Source organism: Triturus cristatus, chromosome 2_2, assembly GCF_964204655.1.
Source record: "Triturus cristatus chromosome 2_2, aTriCri1.1, whole genome shotgun sequence".
Taxonomy (NCBI): Eukaryota; Metazoa; Chordata; class Amphibia; order Caudata; family Salamandridae; genus Triturus; species Triturus cristatus.
In genome coordinates, this window is record NC_140582.1 from 1,019,398,783 (window position 1) to 1,019,424,237 (window position 25,455).

At 42.6% G+C, this 25,455-nt stretch overlaps 1 protein-coding gene across 3 annotated transcripts in view; it reads left to right on the forward strand.

Moving 5' to 3' along the window:
* Window positions 1-25,455, forward strand: part of SH3TC1 (SH3 domain and tetratricopeptide repeats 1) — a 256,428-nt gene that overhangs the window by 196,555 nt on the left and 34,418 nt on the right. For all 3 annotated transcript variants that reach the window (XM_085642478.1, XM_085642479.1, XM_085642480.1), the window contains 2 exons: window positions 12,382-12,504; window positions 12,634-12,784. In XM_085642478.1, the coding sequence (XP_085498604.1) occupies window positions 12,382-12,504; window positions 12,634-12,784 (274 nt within the window). The remainder of the gene's footprint in view (window positions 1-12,381; window positions 12,505-12,633; window positions 12,785-25,455) is intronic.

Below are 25,455 nucleotides of genomic sequence, written 5' to 3' on the forward strand. Positions count from 1 at the left end.
CCTATCTTTAGGCAGCGTCATATACTTAAGCGCTCTACGAGGGTATTTCCCTGCCCACAGAAATTTAGAGATTAAATTATTAAAAGCAGAGAACCAGGTCTTATTTATTTCTACAGGAATGGCTCTAAAAAAATACAATATTCTGGGCAAAAACAGCATCTTTATAATATTGTATCTCCCTAGAAGCGTAAGATGCAAGCCATTCATTCTGTTAAAGTCGCCCCTAGTCTTTTGTAGCAGTGATTCCAAGTTAATTTGTACTATCTCATCCACATTAGAGGAGATCTCAACCCTAGATATCTGGCATTTCCCACAATGCGTGTATCCTCCAGGCACACCTTATCATTTTTAATGATCAATGTCTTGTTTTTATTAAGAAAATACCCTGAAATTTTACCAAACTCTTCAGCCTCTCTTTCCACTTCCTTCATTGCCTCTTGAGGATTAGTTGTTATTATCGCAAGGTCATCTGCGTATCCCCACCAATACATCGAACAGCCAAAATCCTATTGTTCTCTACTATTTTATTAATTAGCGGATCTATGTAAAGCGCGAAAAGCAGTGGGGAGCATGGGCCGCGTACCACGAGTAATCTTAATTATATCGGATAAAGTATTCATCAAACTTATCCTGGCAAAGGTGCTAAATACATAGATTAATTGCCCTAATAAAACCTTTACCAAGGCCTTTCCTCTCCATAATCAGCCATAAAAAGGGCCAGGAGACCCTATCAAACGCTTTTTCAGCGTCCAAAAATATTGCAGCCATAGGGTCTCCTGTCACCTTTGTATAATCAAAAAGAGTAATTATACGCCGGATATGCTCGGTTGTCCCCCTCCCAGGTACAAATCCATGCTGAAAGGGAGAGACCAATTTTGAAATAACTGAGGCTAACCTTTTCGCTAGTATTTTAGAATAAATTTTAACATCACTATTAACCAAGGTAATTGGTCGATAGGACCCCAATTCCATGGCAGGTTTCCCTTTTTTCTGCAAAACTATAATATTAGCACTTTTCCAAGAATCTGGGACAGCTGGTTCAAATTGTGCTCTATGAAATACCACCATCATAAGCCCCAAAAGTTGAGTCCTAAATTTCTTATAAAATTCCCCTGGTATCAAATCACATCCAGTGGCTTTACCCGTCGGAAGGGTATCTATAGCCTCGGCTATTTCATCTATTGTAATTGGCGCATCCAGACCAGCTCTCTCCTCAGTAGAAAGTTGATCAAAGATTTGCTCCCTCAAATAATATTCCATTGCCTGGTGGTCAACCAGCACATCCTCCGTATATAGTCCCTGATAAAAGCTTTGAAATGAGGCGAGAATAGCATCTGGTTCGCTTATCAAACCAACCCCAGATCTCTAATTTCCCTAATCCGTGTTTGTGCCATTTTCTCCCTTGTGCGAACAGCCAGCATATGGCCCACTCTCTCATTGTTCTCATAGACCCTACTTCTCCAAGCAATATATTTACCAGCCGCCTTTTTTAGTGATAGCTCTGTGATAGCGGATCTTTCAATAGTAATCTTTAATTGTGCCGCCACAGCATCCCCCCTATATTTAATATCTCGATCTAATCACTTTCTGCCTTACCCAGATTCTTATATAATGATTGTAGCAGAGTTCTGTCCTTTTTCTGCACCTCCCAGCCATACCTAGAAGTTTCTCCTCTAATTCCTGCCTTTAGTGTATCCCATACTATACCCAAACTAGTACTCCCTAGATTCTCCTCAATAAACTTCGGAATCCATTCCTTCAATTGCCGTTCATACCCCTCATCACTTAGTAAGGTCCTGTTAAATGTCCAGCGTGTCTGTAAGGGTTGTCCACCCGTTTCTAACTCAATCACCAGGGGATTATGGTCTGACATGACTTTCGGAAATTTACTTATCAAACACCTACCTAAAAGTTCAAATGATACAAAAAAATAATCCAATCTAGCATGCATTAAATGTGGTGCAGAAAAATATGTAAAACCTGGATCAGACCCCTTTGTCTCTGCCCGGACATCCACTAGCCCGTGCAATAACTCAAGTTGTTGAAATGATTTAAAAACTCTGGGTTTCCGCCCTTGATACATACACCTGTGGGTAGTAACCTCACAGCTCATATTAATATTTAAATCCCCGCATAATATCAGGGGAAGAGGCCAACCCACCAGTTCCACTTTCAGCCAATCATACAGTGTAGGATCATCCAACACAGACCCATACACAGCACAAAGAGTGTACATTTTATTATCCAGGTCCATTTGTACAATGGCCCATCTTCCCATTTTATCAGTGAGAACATGTGGATACCTTCCCATGCCTTTCTTAACCAAAATTGCGACTCCCCTCGTCCGAGTTTCTTGAGTTGTGTACGCAACAAGTTGATACCCTTCCATCTCTAAAGCCCCTTTCCTACTGCCCTCAATATGGGTTTCTTGGAGGCATAGGATATCTGCTTTCAAAAATCGGACATCCAGGCTAATTCGCCTTCTTTTTTGGGGATTATTTAATCCACATATATTGATTGATGCGATTCTAATTTTCCTCATTAAGCCAGAAAAAACAAATTTCCAACTATTTCCAAGGCAAACCAAAAGCACCAAAAATTACCAGACATTAAACCATGTGCATATCCCATACAAAAAAAGAAAACTCCATCCCCCCTTGAGCCCGCCTCCCCCCCACCCTAATCAAAAAGGCAAAATAGGTCAAAGACCCTTGTGATGCCTCCTGCATTGTGTTGTGTGTAGCCGCCTCCTACCAGCAGAAAAAACCCAAAAAAAGAAATGTCCAAAAGAAGAGAAGAGAGAAAAAAAAAAAGGAAAAGGCAGTTCAATTCTTAAAGGAACACCTTACACCAGTTCTTCAATGTATTCCTGTGCTTTAATCTCTGATGTAAATACCCTAGTCGAATCTTTATGCACGATTTTAAGTTTGGCCGGATTCATTAAAAACACTTCACATCCAGATTTCTGAAATGGAGTGATTAATTGACGAAGCCGCCATCTTCTCTCCACAGTTGAGTGGCAGAAATCGGGCCATACGAAGAATGAATGTTCAGCTACTGTCCTCCTTGCATCAGGTCTGGCCTTTTCAAAAATAGATTGCCGTAAAAGAAAATTGCCAAAAAAAATAAGAATAGCTCTAGGTTTATCATCTTGACCTGCCCTTCTCTTGAGCATTAGGGGAAACCAATGTACCCTTTGGACCTCTGAGTCCCAGTTCCAGTGTGCTAACTCAGGGAATGCTTCCCTAAGAAGCCTCAAAGTAAATCCGCGGATATCGTCCCCCTCTGCGTTTTCTGCAATACCCAGAAGTCGCAAATTATTCCGGCACTGCTTGTTTTCAAAATCCTCAAACTTCCAAAGAACATCAGTCATCCTACTCTCATGGGAGGTCGTCCGTTGTTCCGAGCTTTCCACAGTGGCCTCTAATTGCACAGTGCATTGGTGCGCTCCGCAATCTCTGAGCAAGTTTTATTCACTTTTCGCACCGCACCCTGCAGCTTTTTAGTTACCAAGTGGGCCCTCTTATGCTCTTGACGTGCCTCCATTTGAATTTGTTTTAATGTAGCATATATTAGTTCCATCGAAGGAGCGGATGCCTGGGCCACTATATCGTTACGAGCATTTACGTTAGTTTGTGGGTTCAGCGTAGGAGTATTTTGGTCATCCTCCATTCTTCTATTGAAGTGGGACGCATAATAATCCCATTTCATCAAACTTGACTGGCTATTATCAGATGTAATACCATTATCCTTATCCTTATCCTTGTCATATCCCTTCACACTCTTCTTCTTTGTACGGCATAATTTACGTTTCTGGGTGTCCGGCTTCACTGAGGGGCTACTGCTATCTTCTGTAAGATCATCCTCCGTCTTATCTTTACTGCTGTTAGAAGATACATCAGAATCATCGGTCAGCGAAAAGAACTTGTCACCTTCCGGTGTCCCTAGAATTGTGCCTTCATCCGGAGTGGGGCCTCCATGTGTCTTTTTAGAGACTGGGGTCTTAATAAGCGTGAAAGGGGCCTGCATTGTAATATTATCCCCCCCCTTGCTGGGATATATCCGTCTCTTGAGGCAGCTCCTCTATGGCTCCCTGTGTGGCTGCATCCAAAATATCTGGGCCCCCAAAATCACATCCAATGGTAATAGACTCCTCACACCCAGGGGAGACCTCATCACAAGGCCCATAATTTAATAATGTTCCTGCTGGAGCCTTTGTACTACCGCTGCCATTATTCTTTAAGGCATTGATACTTTTACCTTTGGGTGACTCCGCTCCCACAGAAGCAGACAATGGACCTCGCCCCGAAAACATCCCTGGAACTGTCGGTTGTTTGAGTCGGGTGGTCTTTTCAGGCCTCTTTTCCCTTGGCTCGGTATCACACTGTATTTTCTTGGATGCTCCGCTCTTACAGAGTCCTGCCTGTAGAGCGCTGTTTGCAGCCTGACTCGAAATCGGATTCAGGCTTCTCCCCTCTGCAGCTGCACGCAGAGTCATCAATGCTCCTCTGGCTCCTCCAGACGCGCTTGACTCCTTCTGCAGATTTCTTCCTTTCGGCGGCATCACAGCAATAGCAACAGCAGAATTTCTCAGTTCCGTAGGAATACCAAGCGAAGCCCTTTTAGATACAATGTATCGGCGTGTAGTCACGAACGCCGCCGCTGTCAAAAGGCGTCTTAAAGCCTGCACCGCGAAGAAACCAGCCTCTGTCAGCAGCCTCATCGATTTCCCCCAGTCAAAGACAGCCGTGAGTAAATATTTAAAATTTAAATTGTCAGATTTCTCTTGACTTCATAGCCTTATAAGTACTGGTAGAGAGACGGCTACCTGCAACACTCAAGCAGCCGCCATCTTGCCAACTGGTGTGGTTTTATTTATTCCATGCTGGAATTGGTGTTTGAGAAAGTAATTAATAAAAGATCTGTTGTCAAAATATGAATTTAGCACCTTAAAGTCCATCCACGCATTGGTTACTATTCTGTAACAACTGACAGCCCATTTAAAATCTTCTCACTCTGCACAAACCTGTTCCTTAATTTCTAGGATATTGTGAGACACATACAGAGCCTGTTTACACTGCTTAATATACAAATGTATATTCACTAATAGTAAATTTACTGTTACACTTTTGAGTAAATTTACTACTTTGGGCTATTCACAAAATCCATGTGTAAATTTACTCAAAGTGTAGACTTGCATGGCTCCACTCTTTACAAGTGTAAAGTTAGTACTGACAAAAAGGAGCAGTAGTAAATCCAACACCACTTAAAGCCAACCTTTGATACTGCATCACCCTCCCATTGAATTAAAGCGTAGGGACTTGAAATCGAACAACACATGAAATAGTGTTAAATGAAATCATTACATTATTTTAACTTTTTAAACATATACATATATATTATAACCTTTTTTAATTTAAAACTAAATATAACTTTCATTTGTGAAAAATATTTCCTTTTTGTAATTTGTGTTACATAAATAAATATATTCATTTTACTTTAGGTGGGATTTTACTAAATCTTTGTCAATAATGCTAATCTAATGTAATATAGTAGAATTAATTATTTTTTATTCTACATTGAGTTATTAAAGCAGTAGTATGTTTTTACTTTGTTTTACATTTAAAATAATTATAAAACATTAATTTACAATATTATTTAACATACAACTATTGTTGTAATTGTTTTCAAGTTTAATAAACATTTTAAATGTCCCCTATACTTTAACATACGCAGCTCCCCAGCTTAAATAGTTTAATTTAATTTAACATTGTTTCATACAGGGTTTTATTTTAAGTTGGTGACTCTATTGATTTCAATGCGAGAGTGCTGCAGTATCTGTGGTTGGGTGTGCTCCAGGTCTGAGCTGGAGTACATTTACTACTATTTTGGAACCTTTTTAGCAGTAGTAGATTTAGAAGTGCAGTTTGTGAAAAGTAATGGGCTTACTGTTTTGTGGGTGGGGAATTGCTCCTCTAAGTACCTACTTCAAGTTTAATAAACATTTTAAATGTCCCCTATACTTTAACATACGCAGCTGCCCAGCTTAAATAGTTTAATTTAATTTAACATTGTTTCATACAGGGTTTTATTTTAAGTTGGTGACTCTATTGATTTCAATGCGAGAGTGCTGCAGTATCTGTGGTTGCGTGTGCTCCAGGTCTGAGCTGGAGTACATTTACTACTATTTTGGAACCTTTTTAGCAGTAGTAGATTTAGAAGTGCAGTTTGTGAAAAGCAATGGGCTTACTGTTTTGTGGGTGGGGAATTGCTCCTCCCTAAGTACCTACTTAACGCCTCCTTACTTCTGCAGCATTTTCAAAATACCCCACCTTGTATCTCTCACATTTACTACTAAGTAACAAACTTGCATGTGTAACGATCTCCCCATAGAAAGTTAGGGGAGGTGGAGGTGGGGGTGGGGATTTACACTGGTAGGTTTGTGAATAGATTTTTGTAGTACTTTAGTAGTAATATTATAGCACATTTAAACATACTACAAAATGCATTTTGTGAATAGCTAGACAACTTATTACATAAAAGGAAAATAACTAATGTTTGTGGGAGGACCACCAAATGCCATCACTAACCACCGTGATTTTCTACTTTCATCACACATTGTTAGAGTTTAACAGTTTTTACTGGCTACCGGTACTGCAGATTCTGGTTTAGATACTCTGTGTGGTCCTATAGGATCATAATGGATGTGGCCACTATTTGTGTAGGGGAAACTGAGCCAGTACACTACTCCTAATACCCGAGATCAAGTGAATGCATTTTTGCTCACTATTACCCATGTCAGGAAAACTCACTGAGGTGAAAGTCCCTTCACCTTTCTAAATCCCAAGACATTTAATCCTCTGCCTTTAACCCTTTGTTCTGTTTCTGATATTAGACAATCTTGATAGCAATACTTATCAGTTCCCCAAATAAATGGAAGGTACATTTATTTTGCAACAGTTCAGTTCCACACTGCCCGGCTTGCTTCCATTGTTCTTGGAATATTTCTATACCTTAGTATATCTTTCAGGACGCCATCTGGTCTTGTGTGATCTCCAAGTCCTTTTGCCTTACTACATTTTATGTTTGACGATGAACTGAGTGATAAATTCTGTATTCTCCCCCAATTATCTTGGCTTAAATGCGCCAATGTTGTCTTTTTCTTTATGTTGCACTAATATATTATTTTGCTAAATCGGCCTGTTTCTATATGGATAAAAACATAGTTTTCATTGAAAATGCACATATCATTGTCTCTATTGCATTTTAGCCGTGGCCCTGAATACAAAAGAGTAATTTCTCTTCACCGTACAGTGTTGACCGAAATGGAAAGATATGTTAAATTTACGGAGAAACTCCTGAATGTGCAAATAATTTGCTGGATTAATGTTTCCAAATAATTCTTTTATAAGAAGATATAAAATGTTATTTTAATCCAAGCAGCTTGAAGACCGTACACAAAAGCTTTGCTGGAGCTAGAATAAATCTACCTTGAAAGTCCAGGTTAGAACGTAACACTTAACCCAACTCAGTATGACCCATTAGCATAGTGATGATTCTAGCAGATATGGATTTTGTACTATACTGCACCGCCACACCCTGCTGGCTCCAAAACCAGCAGGTGGGGGGTTTTCATGTTCTGCCCTCTCAAGGCCTTTCACATTTAAAAATAATTAAGGAGAGGGTTCTTCCTATGAACCAGAAATCTCCATCATCTTGGCCTCGGGAGAAGTTTAAATATATGGGGCTATATTACACATACGGCGCATTTTCCTTGATAGAGCCGAGCCAGTGCTATTAAGGAAAATGCGCCGTATTTAGGGTGAATCCGCTGCTCTCAGGGCGGGGCCCTGAGGGAGGCGCATTCATGTGAAAAACGGAGCGGCTGCTTTTAAGCCGCTCCGTGTTTTCACAGTACAGGTGGCAACCCACCTGCACTTTTTAAGGGGATTAGAGATCCCCTTTCAGGCGGATGAACCTGCCTGCAATAGGACGTCAGGGGGTCCATGGAACCCCTTTTCCCCTTCCAGAGGACTGCAATCAGGAGGTGCACTGTCAGTGCATCTCCTGAGAGCTTCTTTGCCTCTGCGCTCGAGTCTGTAGTGCGGTGCGGGCGCAAAGGCGGAGGGATTCCCTTATTCATGCAAATGAGGGAATGCCCCCTGAAGATAGCGCTGGCCATCAGTATTAAAGATAGGACCGCACACGCATCTGCGGCCACTTCTGTAATACCAAAATGCCCCAGGTCGTACAAAGTGGGCGCAAACGCCCGTTGCGCCCCTGGGGCACTTGTATAATACGGCCCATGATTTTGCCACTTCCCAACAAAATCTCTCGGTATTTGGGTATGATTCACCATAGTAAAAGTGGGTCAAGAGTACCTTTGGGAATGCTTAGAATTAGTACACTTGTGGCTTAAAGATTTTGTCAGTAATACCAGATTTGTCCTATATGGGCTTGTAATCCACTGACTTTGTAGTAGTTCTCTACTTTGAAGTGTTTCCTGTATCCCCAAAGAATAAAAAGATAGTTGCTGTCATGTGCTGTCTAGCCCTCCTGGCTTCCATCAAATCAGGGTCAACCTTGGACCCTCTTCCCCCAGCCAAACTAAGTATCATAAACCCACATGCATTTCAGCAGATGTTGGAACTCCTGAACACCTCCCTATCCGAAGGGCTGCAGCCCCAGGCCTGGAAGCATGCCATGGTCCTCCCTTTGCTCAAAAAGCCTCACCTGGACTCCTCCAATCTGTCCAATTACAGACCCATCTCATTACTCCCTATCTTCTCTAAAATACTCAAGAAACAGGTCAACTCTCAGCTCACTGCATTTGTGGAAACCCACCCTTCCCTGTCCGGTTTCCAAGCAGGGTTCACTACTGAAATTACCCTCTTGGTGGTCACAGAACACATAGGCCAACTTGTTGATTCTGGCAGCACAGCCGCACTGATCCTATTGGATCTTAGCGCTGCATTCAACACTGTGTCCCGTGCTATTCTTTTACACAAACTGATCCTTCCGTGTATCCAGGGCTCAGCTCTGGTATGGCTCTCCTCCATCTTGTCAAACCACACGTTCAAGGTCTTTTCAAATATCTCTGCATCGGAAACTCGTCCTCAGGCGTTCCCGAGGGCTCTACCCTCAGCCCGTTGGTTTTTTTACATCTACGTCTACCCGCTGGCGGACCTGGTTGAAAGCTGCGGGTTGACTCTGTTCTCCTACGCAGACGACACCCAGATTATTTTCTCTCTGTCATCAGGACAATCAGTCAACTCTGAAGATCTTAACTCCTGCCTCTGCCTGGTCGCCGCTTGGATGAACACCAACTCCTTGAAGCTAATTGGCGACAAGACTGAGGTGATGACTTTGGGGCCCTTATCACTAGCTGGCCATGTTGGGAACTCCACCTATCCCCACCAATAAAGCAAAGAACCTTGGTCTCTTGCTGGACTCCACTCTATCTATGAAGACTCAAGTTACCAAAGTGACCTCTATGTGGTTTGCAACCTTAAAATGGGTAAAGAAGATATTGTGGTTTCTTCCATTCTTGGCTTAAAGAGGGGGGCTGATAAGGTGTCCCTAAGAACTTACATGTCTTTCAGAATTCCGCAGCTAGTCTCTTGTTCCGCCTTTCAAAAAAGTCTTCCACATCAGGGCTTCTCTGGCAACTTCATTGACTCCCAGTGACCAAGCGTATCGGTATTAAAGCACTATGTTCTAGATCCACTCCTGCTGAGGACCTCTGTACTTGCAAAAACTGGCGCACGCCTACTATCCAGCTCGCACCCTGCGACCCAGTTGTGGCTTCCTGTTTACTGTCCCGAGGGTTAGGTATGCTTGCATGGGTGCTTGTTCTTTCACTTTTCTTGGTCCCAGACTATGGAACGCTCTTTCGGCCTCTTTAAGATGCTGACCTCCCTTGTCACTTTTCACAAGGAACTAAAGACTTGGCTGTTTTAGCTCCTATTAGGATGATTTATCAGTTCTCTAAGCGCTGGGAAGTCCTGTCAGGGTAGCCATGCGCTATTCAAGAACTCTATAACAATGATAATGTGTACCCTTGTCGTCTACTTGACTGGCCTTCGTGTTGTAAAAGGCATTTCCCTACTTTAATCTTTTGAGTATTGGAAGGGTACTGGCTGCTATTTGCTTCCTGTATACCTGTGATTGGAGACCGAAACACCTAGAAGCCTGTTTATTCTGTATGTTGAGTAGTCAACAGTCACTGCACACTTTATGTACCTAAAAGCCACGTGCCTACATTTGTACAGTTTTGACTGGAACATTTGCCTGGAGATTCCTGTCTTCTTTCTTAGACTCACAATCCAAAAAACCTGAACAATAAGAGGTCTGGAAATGGTATTCACTGCCATTTAAATACATAGAGATTTGCTGAGAAAAGACGACTGGGATTGGTTGCCAGCAATATGTTAAAGTAATTAATTTCCTGGTCTTTCTACAGCACCTCAACTTAGGTGGAGCGTTTTTAATTTCTGCAAAGCTCTCAGCTATAAGCTCCAGTAAGCTCTGTCGAATGTTGTGTATATCTTTTTGGCATCTGCAATTCCCATTAAAGAGTAACCAATTGACAAATGCTGTCAAGCACAACAGATGACCTTGGATTCATCATCTGCCATTGAGGCACCTTCCCATACCTTTTTGTTCTTCTTTTTCCCCTAGGTAATCAGAGCAGTATCTGATGTCTGAGTGAGGCATCATCAGATTGAATCTCAGGTCCGTTCTGCATAACAAGCTAAAATTAAAAGTGCATTCTGAAGAAACACTTTCACAAGTTTAAACCCACCCATCCAAGTGAACTTATGTTAATAGTGATAATCAGCAAACAAAAGTGAGGTTAATCACCTCCAGTGTGCATTGCTGATTAGAGAATGCCTATACAAATTAGTTATCAACTGAACATTCAAATTTTGCAGTCAACATAATGCAAAATTACTAGGAACATTTCCACCATCTACTAATAATATGTAAATGTCATCTGTTTGCAAATATATGAATATGTAAATCAATTCATGAAGCGTTTGAAAAGATTAAAATGTGAATTGTGTGGGTTGTTAAATAACTTACAAGAAGTAGTGCACAATCAAGATAAGATCAAGGTTGCAATTGGTTTCAACTTAACTGGATAAACATCATAATTAATCAATATATGCTAGTCATAAGGAAAGTAATTTTTGATTTTTGCAGAGTTTGATTGGAATGCACAGTTGACTATAAAAGGTAACTAATGGTATCCTTTACAGATTAGCAGAACGGAGCCTCCACTGTAAATCGGCTAAGATTCTGTGCCACCAAACTCATAGTCCCCTCGCTTCAAATACAGTTCTTGAGGCAAATAGTAATCTTAAGGGAGATACTGAGTGAAATAAAGTGGCAGGGTCAGGAAATACAAAAATACTCCTTTTTATTTAAAGTGCCAGTAATGAGCCCACTGGTGACAGCAAACACGCCCGGCTAACACAAAGGCCAACTGAATAATCATCCTAAAGACTTAACATTCCCAATGACATAGTAAACATTCTACAAGTGACAAGTGTATGACATAAGAGCATTCTGAAACATGGAACAATAGCTATACCACACTGAGCTTCCGCCACAGTCGTGAATAATTCTTTCGCCTTGGGCTTATCCACCTCATGGCTGCCAGCTGAACTGGTGGTTCTCCCGTTTTAGTTTGGACCTTTTGACACACATTTTCTCCTGTTCCAAGCTACCTTTAAAAGGCTGCTGGTCATGAAGATACAGCCTCAAAAATGACCTTCAAACCCCAGGAAGAGCTTCCAGTTCATTAGTATCATTGATATTTTGATCGTGAAATTAAAATAAGTAGACTGCAACAACATACCAAAATGTTTCTGTCGCATTGATTGAAAATATTTTGGCACAAGGTTCCCATCTTGGTCTTCTGTCAGGCAGGCATAAGCAAGGGCCTCCACTATACCCACCAGCCTGACATGCCATCTGTATAACTTTGAATGAGCTCGAATGTCTTTGTTCACCATCAAAATTTCCAAGCTCTGTTCAATTGAGTGCCCTCGCGAAATGGGCAAATATACGTAGGCTCTGGTCCTTCTGGCTCACGTTGATACTGAGTTGTGTTAAAATGTTTAAGCCTGATTTTCTGCAGCTACCTGTTAAGGATGTTCTTCAATTTGGTTAGTAGTTATCGAATGTATTTATAATTCTTTTTAACTTGGTGTAGGTATTATATTCTTTAATCTTTTAATTGTATTGGTTATTATAGTTTTCCTTTGTGTGGATCATTCACAATGTGTTGTGGAACCATATTAAAGTAGATTGCCATTCTCTTCCCTCAATTTGATGTGAACTTTAATTCTGTTCATCCTTATTTTGGTATATTAGGTAGCTCAGGAGGCTGCACTTTGTACAGGAGATCCAAAGTTGGCAATGGAGCTGTTTGAAGGTGCAGGAGATATTTACGCCAATGGTACCAAAGAGCGGGAGAAAGCTGTGCCTTTCTATAGGGTAGGTATTGGCATAACCTTTCCTTCACATGTCTACAAATTATTTACAATATGCTATATACTTGTTTTATTATTTGTATAACGTTTTGAAGTTCCTATACATATGTCAAGCGTGTCTGATTATTTTTAGGACCGAGCTCTACCTCTTGGTGTGAAAACTGGAAATCGGAGAGCAGAACTTAAAATATGCAACAAACTAGTGGAATTACTATTACATTTGAAGGCCTACGATGAGTGCCTTGACTACGCCAAATCATCGCTCAGTCTAAGTATTACTTTGGGTAAGCACCATATGAGGTCTGCAAATGTTCTGGAACTAATATATATACATATATATACATTCACTGAAAAAAACAAAGGATTCAGGGGCGTTATAGTTAGGAATTGGCATTTAAAAAACCTTAGAAATTCACTGAGAAAAACCATAGGTTTCAGGGGCGTTATAGTTAGATGCACATTTCCCTCGTACAAAACCTTAGGAATTCCCCCGTTATAGTTAGTTCAGCTAACTATAACTCGCGCCCCCTCAATGCACTGCTGATGACGTCACATATTACATCACTCATGACATGGTCAGTGACATCACTGATGACATCTGAAATGACATCACTGATGACATCACTGATGACATCATCCATGTGATAAATTAGTGCATCTTCTCACACCCTTTGATATACTCAATTAAAATTTCAGACGTCCATTCTCAAAACCATAGATACTCCAATACCAATAACTACATACCCACTCATTGACTCTTAGATCTACACACACATCCACTCACTCACCTGTACAGTCACTCATACTTACAGTCACTCAGTACAGGACTATCATATGCATTTATACACCTACATAGACACTCACACGCCACCAATCATCCATAGAGGTACTCTCACACCTAGTCAGTCATGCAAATAATTAATCACACTCCCATTTACTCACCTATGCAGTCATACGCACACAAGTTCACTTACTCATAAAAATAGTACCACATTCTTACGCTCTTATACAATCACTGATACAAGCACACACTCATCCATACAGCCACTCTCACAATCACACACTCTCACATATACCCACTTATATACTCTTACACACATATATACTGCCTTTCACATATGTAGTTACTCACACATGTACCACTGAGATATACATTCAATCACTAACACACCCATACATATACTCACCCAACCAACAGTCCATCACAGATGCACTCTTAAAACCATGCACCCATAGAATCACCCACTCACACATGTATGCACAGAGTCACACACACCCCACCCACACAAACACTCAGGCACTCATACAGATACTCAGACAACCAATCAATAACCCATAGAGACAGTCATATAGCTATTCACAAAACCATGCAGCCGCTTATACACCAACAGACAGACAGATACAGACATTCACACTGTTTAGTCACTAGTCTGCAGTAAGATACGTTTAATGACTCACATATAGAGTCAGTCACGCACCTACTAAATCATCCATTCACACACTTATACACCCACTCATTCTTCCATAGGTTTTTCCCTATATATATATTAAACATATTTAAAATTTACAGAAACACACACTCACTGGATGACGTCATCAATGATGTCATCAGTGATGTCATTTGAGATGTCATCAGTGATGTCATCAGTGATGTCACTGACCATGTCATGAGTGATGTAATATGTGACGTCATCAGCAGTGCATTGCGGGGGCGCGAGTTATAGTTAGCTCAACTAACTATAACGGGGGAATTTCTAAGGTTTTGTACGAGGGAAATGTGCAGCTAACTATAATGCCCCTGAAACCTATGGTTTTTTCAGTGAATTTTTAAGGTTTTTTAAATGCCAATTTCTAACTATAACGCCCCTGAAACCTTTGGTTTTTTCAGTGAATTTCAAAGGTTTTTTAAATGCCAATTCCTAACTATAACGTGCATAAAACCTATGGTTTTTCCAGTGAATTTCAAAGGTTTTTTAAATGCTAATTCCTATCTATAACTTATCTCTAAAGATATCATGTTTAATGATTTTCATTGGATTTCTATATTTTTCAATTTCAGTGTGTCAATTTCATTAATTATGTTTTTTTGAAATTATGTTCAAAACTTTATTTTATATATCTTTTCCCATGTTTTTTGGATCCGCGCACCCAACGCGTTAGGAACCGCTCACCCAACGCGAGAGAATCCGTGCACCCAACGCGATAAGATGCGCGCATCCCTGCGCGCATTTCGCCGTTTAAAAAAAAAAAAAAGGGGGCCCCAAGGGGTCCTTCTGGGACCCCCTATGCAGATCTAGAGGGTCAGAGTATTTCCACTCTGCCCCCTTTATATGTTTTACACACTTATTCCCCTTCTTCTTCAGCCTCGCTTCTACCGAGGCAGAAAATGGCTGCCAACAGTTCCTGGTTTCGAATGTAGACAGACACTCGACAGCCAATTAGCATTCAGCGCATGATCGTCAGGGTGCGCGATCGGTTCGGAGAGGGTGCGCTTACGGTGCGGGTAGGGTGCGCGGATCCTCCCCGGCCATAGATATCACTAACTTTTTTACCCTAATTTTCAAGGAACTACTGAACAGATTCACACCATTTATGCAAAAGGCACGAGTCTGAACTGAGGACTACCTCTTTGCCAAATTTGGTGTAATTCCGTTCAGCAGTTCGGGCTGTAGCTGCGACAACAGATCCTATGGGAAATTGCATTGGGAAAACGCGTTTTGGGACCCCCCTTTTTTCTCGGCCCCCGCTTGACGAATCACCACAAAACTTTCAGGGTAGGAGCGGAGCGGAGCTGGCCAAAAGTTTGGAAAATTTCGCGAAGATTCGTCAATCAGCGCCAGACTTATTGGGAATAGAATGTTGCGGATTTCCTATGGAAAATAGGTCCTAACTATAACTATCTACTGGCAACCGCCAGTAGATGATATATGAGGTAAGTGTGTACATTTTCTAGTTTCAGTTGAACAGCAGGCTTGTAATTAAATGCTGTTTTATTCAGGTAAATTAATCTTTTTGCCTATCAGTCTCTGAAATCTCCAATTGCACTGTTTCAGCCCTAGGTGGATGGGTGCTGGCAGTGCTGTTTTTTGTGTGAACATGAGATATTCTAGTTAATAGAGAAATAAATATTAGGCACAAACATATTTTACATAAAAGCATTTTGCTAAAAGATCAATGTGTGTAGCTCCCTTACTGCCTGTTTAATGGAAATGAATGCTGCAATGTACTAAATATCATGTTATCTGGGTTAAATCCATCATTCTTTTGCTCACCATGCCACCCCAGTTTAGACCGAACCATATGCAAATAAGCCTTGATCTTATCGGAACAGTCCAGCCCGAACTGCCAAGCCAGGTCGTTCCTGAACCGAGAACAAGTATCCTGGGACCGGTTTTGGGGTATTACCCCTCATCAGCCAGGCTAGTTTGAATCCAGTGGCACAGTGAGCAAAAGGCCCACGTCTGGCATACCCATCCCACTTAGGGGGAAAAATGCAAAGCAAACAATGTACTACATATCAGCATTACTTTCCACCATACAATGTAAAGTAGAGTTTCCACATGATATAACCCCAGCCCCTAGTAGATTAAAAGGGCCATCTGGTGAACTTATAACAATAGGTTTTACAACCCAACCAGAAGACCTCAAATAAATAGATGTTCTGGGACCCTTATTGTTGATGATTGCTAATGATGTAAGATTGGGTAAGTGGAAATCTTATTTTGTAATGAAAGCCACTGTTGAGGGCTGCTGTGTTAACAATCATTATTGAAGACCAATTGTTTAAGGGCTGATTTGAGAATTGCAGCTAGGACTAAGCCCTTCGGCCCAAGCGGAGCATTGGGAGAAGAGATGTGGACTTAGAGTTTTAGCTCAGCTGTTCATTTCAGGAAAGAGTGATGCTGTTCTACTCAACTTTCAAAATGTTATGTCTTACCCTTCAGGAAAAAGATTTTACTTTAACATTAGCATTTGGAATGTAATGACAGAAAAAACATCACTACATATATATAATTGATCGAGATAGAAATGATAATTGTTGAAAGTGTGCGGTGGGAGATTTCTCCTCGACTGCCCATTTATTATTTGATAGTAGAATTGTTTTCTATAGGTAGTTTGGTTGACTGGCACATTTTAATGAGCGGGGCTGAACTCGTGTTCCTTTAACTAGTTTAACAATGCTGTAATATGAAAGCAAGTACAATAAATTGCCATGGCCATGAAGCTGTAATTATTCTTAAAGAGACATTGCTCTCAGTATCACTGTAGAGGATAGGAGGACAGAAACATAGGAGAAGTTTAATTCCTTCTGTGACTGAAAGTTTTCTGGTGCACGTCATCAAATGTTTATACTGTATGTGATGGAGCACCTTTTTCACAAGATAATTTTCCTCCTTGCAGTCATGTATTTCTTTATTATTTTTAGTACAAATAGCCATATTACATAATTTGTGCTGGCACCTAGATTATTAGGTTTAGGGAAAGTCAGGCCACTAGAACATAATGGGAATTTGTGCCCATTTTATAATTTTCATTCACTATTTTAGATGGTAACACACCTCAGGATTCCTTGTCCTTTTTTTGTGCAACAGTTGACACATACTCTAAAACTGGAACATTACTGATAAGTTTAGCATGTGAACTGTGCCCACCCCTTGCATTTATAGAGAGCCCTTTGAAGGAATATAGTTGAGTTGGGAGCCGGGTCTGAGGTTACAAATACATACAAGATGGCCCCTTTAGCCCCTTATTTTGAATACCCCATCTAGAATTATAAATTTTAGATATTTCAGGACATTATTTTAATCCTACTGTCACGCCGTGAGGAAAAATCGACTAGGAAGTCTGAGTTTTGTCTTTAGGAGGAGAGATTGTCTTTTTCAAGGAACACATCTACAACACCAGGGGCACTAGACATCTGTCCATCCCAAATATCTGTTTTTCTAGTAGAATTTGTAAGCATTGGATTAGATAGTCAGACCCACAACTAACTATGAAATGGCAAAAGCATTTTACCACTCCAGACTTAGTATTACAGCTTTGGAGTGGTGATATATACTACCCAAGCCAACCTGAATTAAGTAAACGCAGCCCACGGAATGAGTTTCCCTTTCACAATGTGCATCAAAAACACTAACAACACTCTATATCTGCCTACCCCAAATGTCTGTTTTTTCAGTAGGTTACACTCAATGGGCAACGTTTCTCCTAAGAGTTATAAGTAAAATTATTGTTATCACTGCTACTACAAATTAATGTATTGGCTGATAAACAGTGTGTGAATTCCCTGCATTCTTTCTGCCTTTGCTCACAGAGTTCATAGTTTTATGACCCCTGAAGGAAAATCAGAGTTCTAGGTCATATGGGTGAGAGGACACTGTCTTCATATGATCTGAGTGAACCATGATGGAAAATGTGTATTGGAAGGATCCCAGCTCATTCTTGGTAGATTGGTTCAAGCAACAAGGCCTTCCTCAGAGAAAATGAATGCAATATATATGCAACAGCAAGTCAACCTATAATGGAGTTAAGAAATTAAGAACTTGAAATGTCAAATCAAGTCAGTAAAATTGCATTTTAGTTACAAAACTGAATACAACCTGACATTAGGGTCAAACTGTATAAAGAAAACAAAATCTGACCTTAGTTAAGTGTTAGACCTGGCATCTTTTGGCATGGTTTCCCCTGACTTTTTGCCTTCTGACCTCCTGTTTTTCACTTTGTGATGAACGTTTTTGCTGGCTTTCGGTTACTGTGCACTTTACCACTGCTGACCAGTGCTAAAGTGCATGTGCTCTGTGTCTAAAATGTAATGGCATTTGGTTTTTCCATGATTGGCATATTTGATTTACTTATAAGTCTCTAGTACAGTGCACTACAGGTGCCCAGGGCCTGTAAATCACATGCTACTAGTGGGCCTCCAGCACTGATTGTGCCACCCACATGAGTAGCCCTTCAGACATGTCTCAGGCCTGCCACTTCAGAGCTTGTGTGGGCAGTTTTAAACTGTAATTTCGACCTGACAATATAACCTACTTGTAGGAAAGTAGGATCTGATTTTATGGTTACCCCCACTTTTTGCCTGGTGCTAAGCTGTTTTTGACTAGTCTGCCTGAGATCCTACTAATTAGGACCCCAGTCCCTCTGCTTTCTCCCTTGAATTGCTGTGGTCAGTACTTCGGTACATCCCAGATTGGATACTGGGGTACCCTTATCAGTTCTTAGTATATGGTACTAAGGTACCCAGGACATAGGTACCCCAGAGGTCCCCCATGGTCTGAAGCATGCATTATGCCGCCCAGGGGAGGCCATTCAAAATGCAACTAAAGGCCTGCCATTGCAGCCTGTGTAAGTTGGTGCTAGCCCCACTTATGAAAGATATATGTTTCCTATATGTAGGGTCATGCACTTAAAACCTATAAGTCACCCCTATAGCAGCAGGCCTTTACAATTCTGAAGGCAGGGTTCTTGGTTCTAAGTGTGAGGGTGCCCCTGCATGAGCAGGACACCCCTACAGCCTACGGAGTCCATTCTCCCGGGTTGTAAATGAAGCAGCCATATACTATATAGGGGGGCACCACGTAATTACGCTGTGACCATCTCTAAATTGGCTGCAACTAATCCCTACAGTGTGGAGGTATGATTCCAAGCACTTGAATAGTCCTCCGTTAAGCTCTCTGTGCTCCCGGTTCCAGTCTTCTAGACCGGGACAGCACAACATGACTGCTGCCGACCAGAGGCACAATTCTGCCCTCCTGCTGCTAAGCCAAGCTTGAGCACGGGAAGGCAGAACAATAGGTATCATGTCACAGGGAGTGTGATCACCTCCCAGACAGGATCTAGTGTATGGGGCGGGGTGGGTGCGCTTGCCAGCGCCACGCAGGTACTTATGGGTTTACCTGGGTGTAGGTCCCTAGATTTGTTGTGGAACACTATTCAATTCAGACACCGCTTCAACTTCTACTGTCTGGGCACTCTGGACTTTGCTGGACTTCGTTTGGGCTCCACTTTATCCCCCTTGCAGTGTGCTGCATCGTCTTTGCCTGTGCACCAGACAGGAACCTTCCAAGGTCTGTAGTCATCCAAGATACCTTAAGGAATCTCCCTTGAAGTGAAGGAGTCACTTCTGTGCATCTGCAGGCACTGCAACTAAGCTGACCGGTCTGCTGATCCTGAGTTCCTACGGACTCCAAAAGGCTCAACAACAAAGGTGGTGGCTCACCAAATTTAAGGCCTGTATCCCACTTGGGAGCCGCAGGAACCGAACCCCCGTGCACTGCGTCGACTTGCCATTGCAAAGGCTTGTTGGCTACCTTCCACCAAGATCTTCGGGCTCCAAGTAGCCCCAACCTCAAGCATCTCCAGTGACCAGAATCCTCGTCCACACTGCATCATTTGCACCAGGGCCTGCGTCTTTTGATGAGCTGCTCGCGGTCCTTTTGCGACTGCAGTGCCTCCTGCCTGTGGCTCCTGTTGAGGGTCACTTTTGTTTATTTTGGGCTCCCCGATTGCTCGAGGCCTGCCCTGATTCCCCTGCTTGTGGTGAGTCCTCTGGACCCTGCTGGTCCCGACATTGCACCTTCTTTGACTTCTAAATTGTTTGCAGTTGCCAAGGCTTGATGGTGCTCCTGATGGGCACGAGCCTTCAACTCTTGACATCCGACGTGGGACAGCTTGTGCATGGCTCCTGGTCTTCGACAGCATCGCCTGGTCCTCACAGCTGCAGAGTCAAGGTCACCACCAACTCTCCTGCAACTCCCGACATCGGTGGGCATTCGTCTTCCAGGTCTCCAGGTCACTCCTGAGTGACATAGGCTCTGTCCCCTCTGCTTGTAGGTATTCTTCAACTTGAATCCACCTTCGGATTCCACTGGACACTTTCTCCTTCTCCAGCAGCGCCATTTTCCTGAAGTCCTCCATTGGGTTTGACGGCGGTTTCCGACACTACTTCACACCTATGCACCCGGCCTTACTGGTGTAGGTAACGTGGGTACTAGGGTATCCACGGGTGGGGTGGCTCTCCAACCTTCTGTCTTTCACGGGGTTTCTTCAGGGTCCATTGGGAAGGGCCCTTAATCTTTAAAATTACAACCGCAACTTACACGTTAATTTGCACGGAGAACGCAGTCGTGTTTTCACACTGTGGGCTCCCTATCTACTTATCTTGGGTGGTTCTTATACCACTTTTTTAGTATATGGTTTGGTTCCCCCAATCCCTAGGTCCACTATGTATTCCGTGCTATTTACTTGATTTCTATGCAAAGTATTGTGTGCATTGTGCATATCTCCAGTTAAGAGATATCTGTAAGTGTTAATGAGAGTTCTATAATAAATACATATTTAAATAAATACATTGTGTGGTTCTTTTTCACTTAATCTATACCTATAAGATTGCATTCTGGTAAGACAAGATGCTTTACACTCCTTCTGGACTAAGCCTGAAGGCTGCTTTCCACAGCTACCACTTAGAGAGCTTTCTAAGGTTGTCTAAAACCTCTTAAATCACCATAAGGGTTGTCTGGACTGGTGCAGGTTGCCCACTTACATATGTGGATATCATATACCCGACCAGCCTCTCACACTTCTTGTCAGGCCTAAATGTTCCGTTTTATTTCTTATAAGTCATCCCTAAGGCAGGCCGTAGGCAGCCATATGTGCAGGGTGCATGTATTTAAAACGGAGGACGTTTACGTTTTACATGTCCTTGTAGTGAAAAACTATTGAATCCGTTTTTCTCTACTGCAACGCATATCTCTCCCATAAGTTAGCATTGGAGCTGCCTTGTAACATTTTAAAGTGTAAGTTCCAATTGGGAAAAGAATTGGAAAGTAAGTTTGGTGTCTCTGGACTCACAATTTAAAAATCGTTTTTTGTGAAGTTGGTTTTTAAATTGCAGGTCCACTTTTAGAAAGTTTGTATGTTCTTGCTTTAACTATTCTGTGCCTCCTGCCTGTCTCTGGAATACACATTTGGGTTGGATGACATCTGGGCTTTGTGCATTCCCTATAGACAGTCACAGAAAAAGGGAGCTGACGTGTGCCACTTACATCCTGATGGCCCATGATCAGGCTGATGAGTCTTCCTGAGCTAGAGTGAGAGGGGGGAGCTGACACTTGCACCAGAATAGGGCTGGGCCTGTCCCTACACAAGGGGTTGCATACTCCCTGTAGTGAGTCTGGAGGCAGGGCATGAAAGGGCAGAGCCTTGTACTCTACAAAGACCTTTCTTTGAAGTCTCCTTACTTCAAAGGCCAAAATTGGTACACGTTCTGGACCTCTGACACCATATACTCAGAACACTTCTGGAACTGAGGACATTTTACAGAGAAGAAGAGCTGTTGTGCTGCCAGGAGGGACCGCCACTTTGCTGCTTGCTTTGCTGTCATGGCCTGCTGCCTGCTGCGTCTTGCCTGTGAGTCAGAAGACTGGACTTAACCCCTGAATCTCTAAAGATACCGCAAGGGCTTTTTGGCCTTGCCTCCTGTTTGTGCAGTCAAATACTTCACGTGCATCTTTCTACCAGCACTTGAACATCTCTGTTGTGAGTCCTGCTCAGCCAAGTGGTGCCAAATCCAGTCCTAGGCTCTTGGAAGTGAGTGTGTGGTGCTGCAACCAAAGAAACCAACACAACAACACCGATGCGTGACTCGGAACCGGCGCATTTCTCTGCGATATCGCTGCTGCCTGCACTGAAGCCATGGACACTGCTCGCCAATTGCATGATGCAATGAGCACGACTTACAACACAGCCCCTACTATGCAGATGCAGTACCTGTGCATCACCGCTGCTGCACAAGTCTCTGACACTGCATCGCCAAGGTCTGCGATGTGTCGTCCCCGGACTCCAATGCTTCCCTGGTCCTGCGTGGCTTTGCACCAATGCATCGTTTGTGTGCTGCACACATCGCCTACAGCCCAGCGGAAATCGCCACATCGCACCCGACACACATCTCTTCTTGACAATGATGCGTCTATGATGTTGCCTGACTTCGAAAATGACGCATCATCTTCGACAGTGATACATCTCCTCCTTTGCTCAACGCATCATCCCGAGCTTCGAAGCAGCCAAGTTACTCTCAACAGGTCTGCATGAATTCTGAATTTGGCATGCCCCCCATCACATTTGGACAGAAATTTTGATTTGCCCCGGTCAAGCTGAACCAGATATCCCCAGTTGGAGCTATTGACGTTTAAGCACTGCATTTTTGTTTAATCTTGCAAAATTCCTAACTTGACTTGTGTACGTTGGATTTTTATAGTTTTGGTCTTGTTTTACTCTGATAAATATTGGCTATTTTACTAAACTTGTGTAGTTACTTGCTGCACTGCCCTGCATCAGAAACTCGTAAATGAGGCCCCTAGTGTCTACTACACTTACCCTGACTAGGATTGTGATTCCTGTTTGGGCAGGGTTCATACCTCTGCCAACCAGAACCCCAGGAGCTCATTTACAAGCCCCTTGATGCATATTTGCGCCGCTGGAGTATCACTTTTGTGATGCTCCAGATGCGCAAATTAGAACATCATATTTATGAGGTCACGCAAAGCCACTTTGTGTGGCTATGAATGTCCTGCAAATATGGAGTAAGGCTAAGCAGTGCAGGTCGCTGCGTTGCCTTACTCTGCAACAAGGAGGCATTCATGGGCGTTGCCACACAACTCCCATGGGTTTTGACACATACCCAGATTAAGGAAGGTGTCCTTTCCTGCACAAAAACAATCCTGCATGCAACACAGACACCCTTGCACCAGAGGCAGTTCTTTTATATGGGCAGAGGGGCTACACCCTCATCCTTTTTCTGCCCCCTAATTTGTGCTTTTTATTGTACAATTACGAGTCAAAAAACCTTTGTGCCAGTAAACTGCCTCATGCAAAAAGAACAATTGATGGAGAGAATGCAGAACAATGTCATACATTCACCCCAGTACAGAGATCTGGACCTAAATCCATCGTTTTTTTGCTCACCATGCCATTCCAGTATGGACCCAGCCATATGCAAATCAGTCTTGACCCCTCGCCCAATGGGAACTGTCCAGCCCGAACTGCCAGGCCAGGTCCTCCCTGGACTGGAAACAAGCATCCTAGGTCCGGTTTCGGGCTTTTAGCCCTCATCAGCCAGGATAGCTTGACTCCAGTGGCATGGAGATCACAGGACTGCTTCAGGCTGTCTGGTGACTTCAGGCAGCGTTCACAAGTCAGGTTTATGGCAGGCACAAATCATGCACTCTGAGCATGCGCCAGCAATCCTAAATTTGCCGGGCTGACGAGCTCACAGCCCTGAGGCTTGAGACATCACCAGCTTGGCAAAGCCATTGTACTCCTTGCTGAAGAACCTCCCCTGACAATAAAGCTAGCTCTGGGCTCTGTAGGCTTCAGCTCTGCTGTTGATGTTACTGTTCTGAGCCTCTGCTGCTCACACGTATTAAAACAGCAAATTCACATTTAACAATGGACTAGAGTTGTGACTGACTGTTATGTTTGCACATCAAGGTTTTCCTCCTCTGCACAGTTTACATCCTGGCCTAATGGAATGACAAATGGCTTGCAGCCTACGTAAACTGGTTTGATGAAAGCAAGGGCTTCCAAATACAAGCAGTACAATTCAAGCCATTTGTCAGGACATAAAAACACTGGGCCTGGTAACAGATTAGATGGGTTGACACCATTGCCTTGGGCTGTACTCTGCTCTAGCGTAAACTTTGAAAAAGGCAATCTAAGGAGGCCCCACTTTGCTTTGATGCACTGTGCTCTTGTGAACAGGCCAGTGAGTTAGCATAGCAGTTCTCTGGTTATACTAAATAAGCGAATAAGCAGCTACCAATGACATTAGCATATGAAATATCTTTATTGATGTCATAACTACTGTTTCACAATTCTTTTTTAACCTTCTTCCTCGCTCCAATGTGCTTGAAAATGCACCATTTGATCACTCATTTTTCAAAATGTTCCGGGGGGGCCCTTATGTCAGTCGGGCTCACTCGCTACGCTTGCTCTCTACAGGGCACTCATCTCAAACTTTTACGCCTCACCACTTTCAAATGTCACCAGCCACCACTGCCTTGCACTATGGTGCAAGGGTTCCAGCGTTGGTGCTAGCCAGCCAAAACGGCACCAGTGCAGTGTGAAAGGACGGGAATGTGCCATATATATCATAAATATGGCACATTCCTGCCCTTTCCTTTTGACGCAGGGAAGTGTCGCACAGCGATTTGCTGCACTGCCCTGAATCAAGCACTCAGAAATGAGGCCCCTAATTTCTAACATTAAGCAAAGGAAAATGGTGGAAAAATCCGAGTATCTCTTATAAGGTTGACAGGGAACTAGTTAATAGTTAGATCTGCAGAAAGATTTTACCGTTGGGCAGAAAAGGTTTGCAAGGTCTTATGGACTGGGTAAACTGCTTGGCTGCAACCTCCAACTACAAACCATAAACCACCAAGAAGGAAGAACACTGCGATGAAGCCGCTGAGAATGCGTCTCTTTTTTTTGCATACGTTTAGCAGGATCCCCTGCTTTGTGCAAGATCTTGCAGTACTGCTACATCTAAGAAAGGTAATCAAATTCATTGATCATCGCCTCCTGCAATGTCTGACTCCAATGTGGCAGAAGGATAAATTCCATAGTCGGGAAATGTGCTGCAGAGGCCTAACAAACATACATGTCCCATTTGGCAACTATCACTGGCTTCCCCTCTCGAATGACCAGCCCTTTGAAGTGATAGTTGGCAGCTCAAGCATCTCAAGGTGTGAATGGGGAATATCACTGACAGAACTGAATTCAGCTGATTTCATACAGAAAAGAAATACTTCTAAAACCATTATTAAGGAAATATGGAATAGAAATGTCATACCCCAGTGATCATTTCAACTCCAATTACCAATCCACCACAAGTGCTTTCCTGTCAAAAGTTACAGATTTAAGGTTTAGTTAGGATTTACACAGTAGGAATACAACC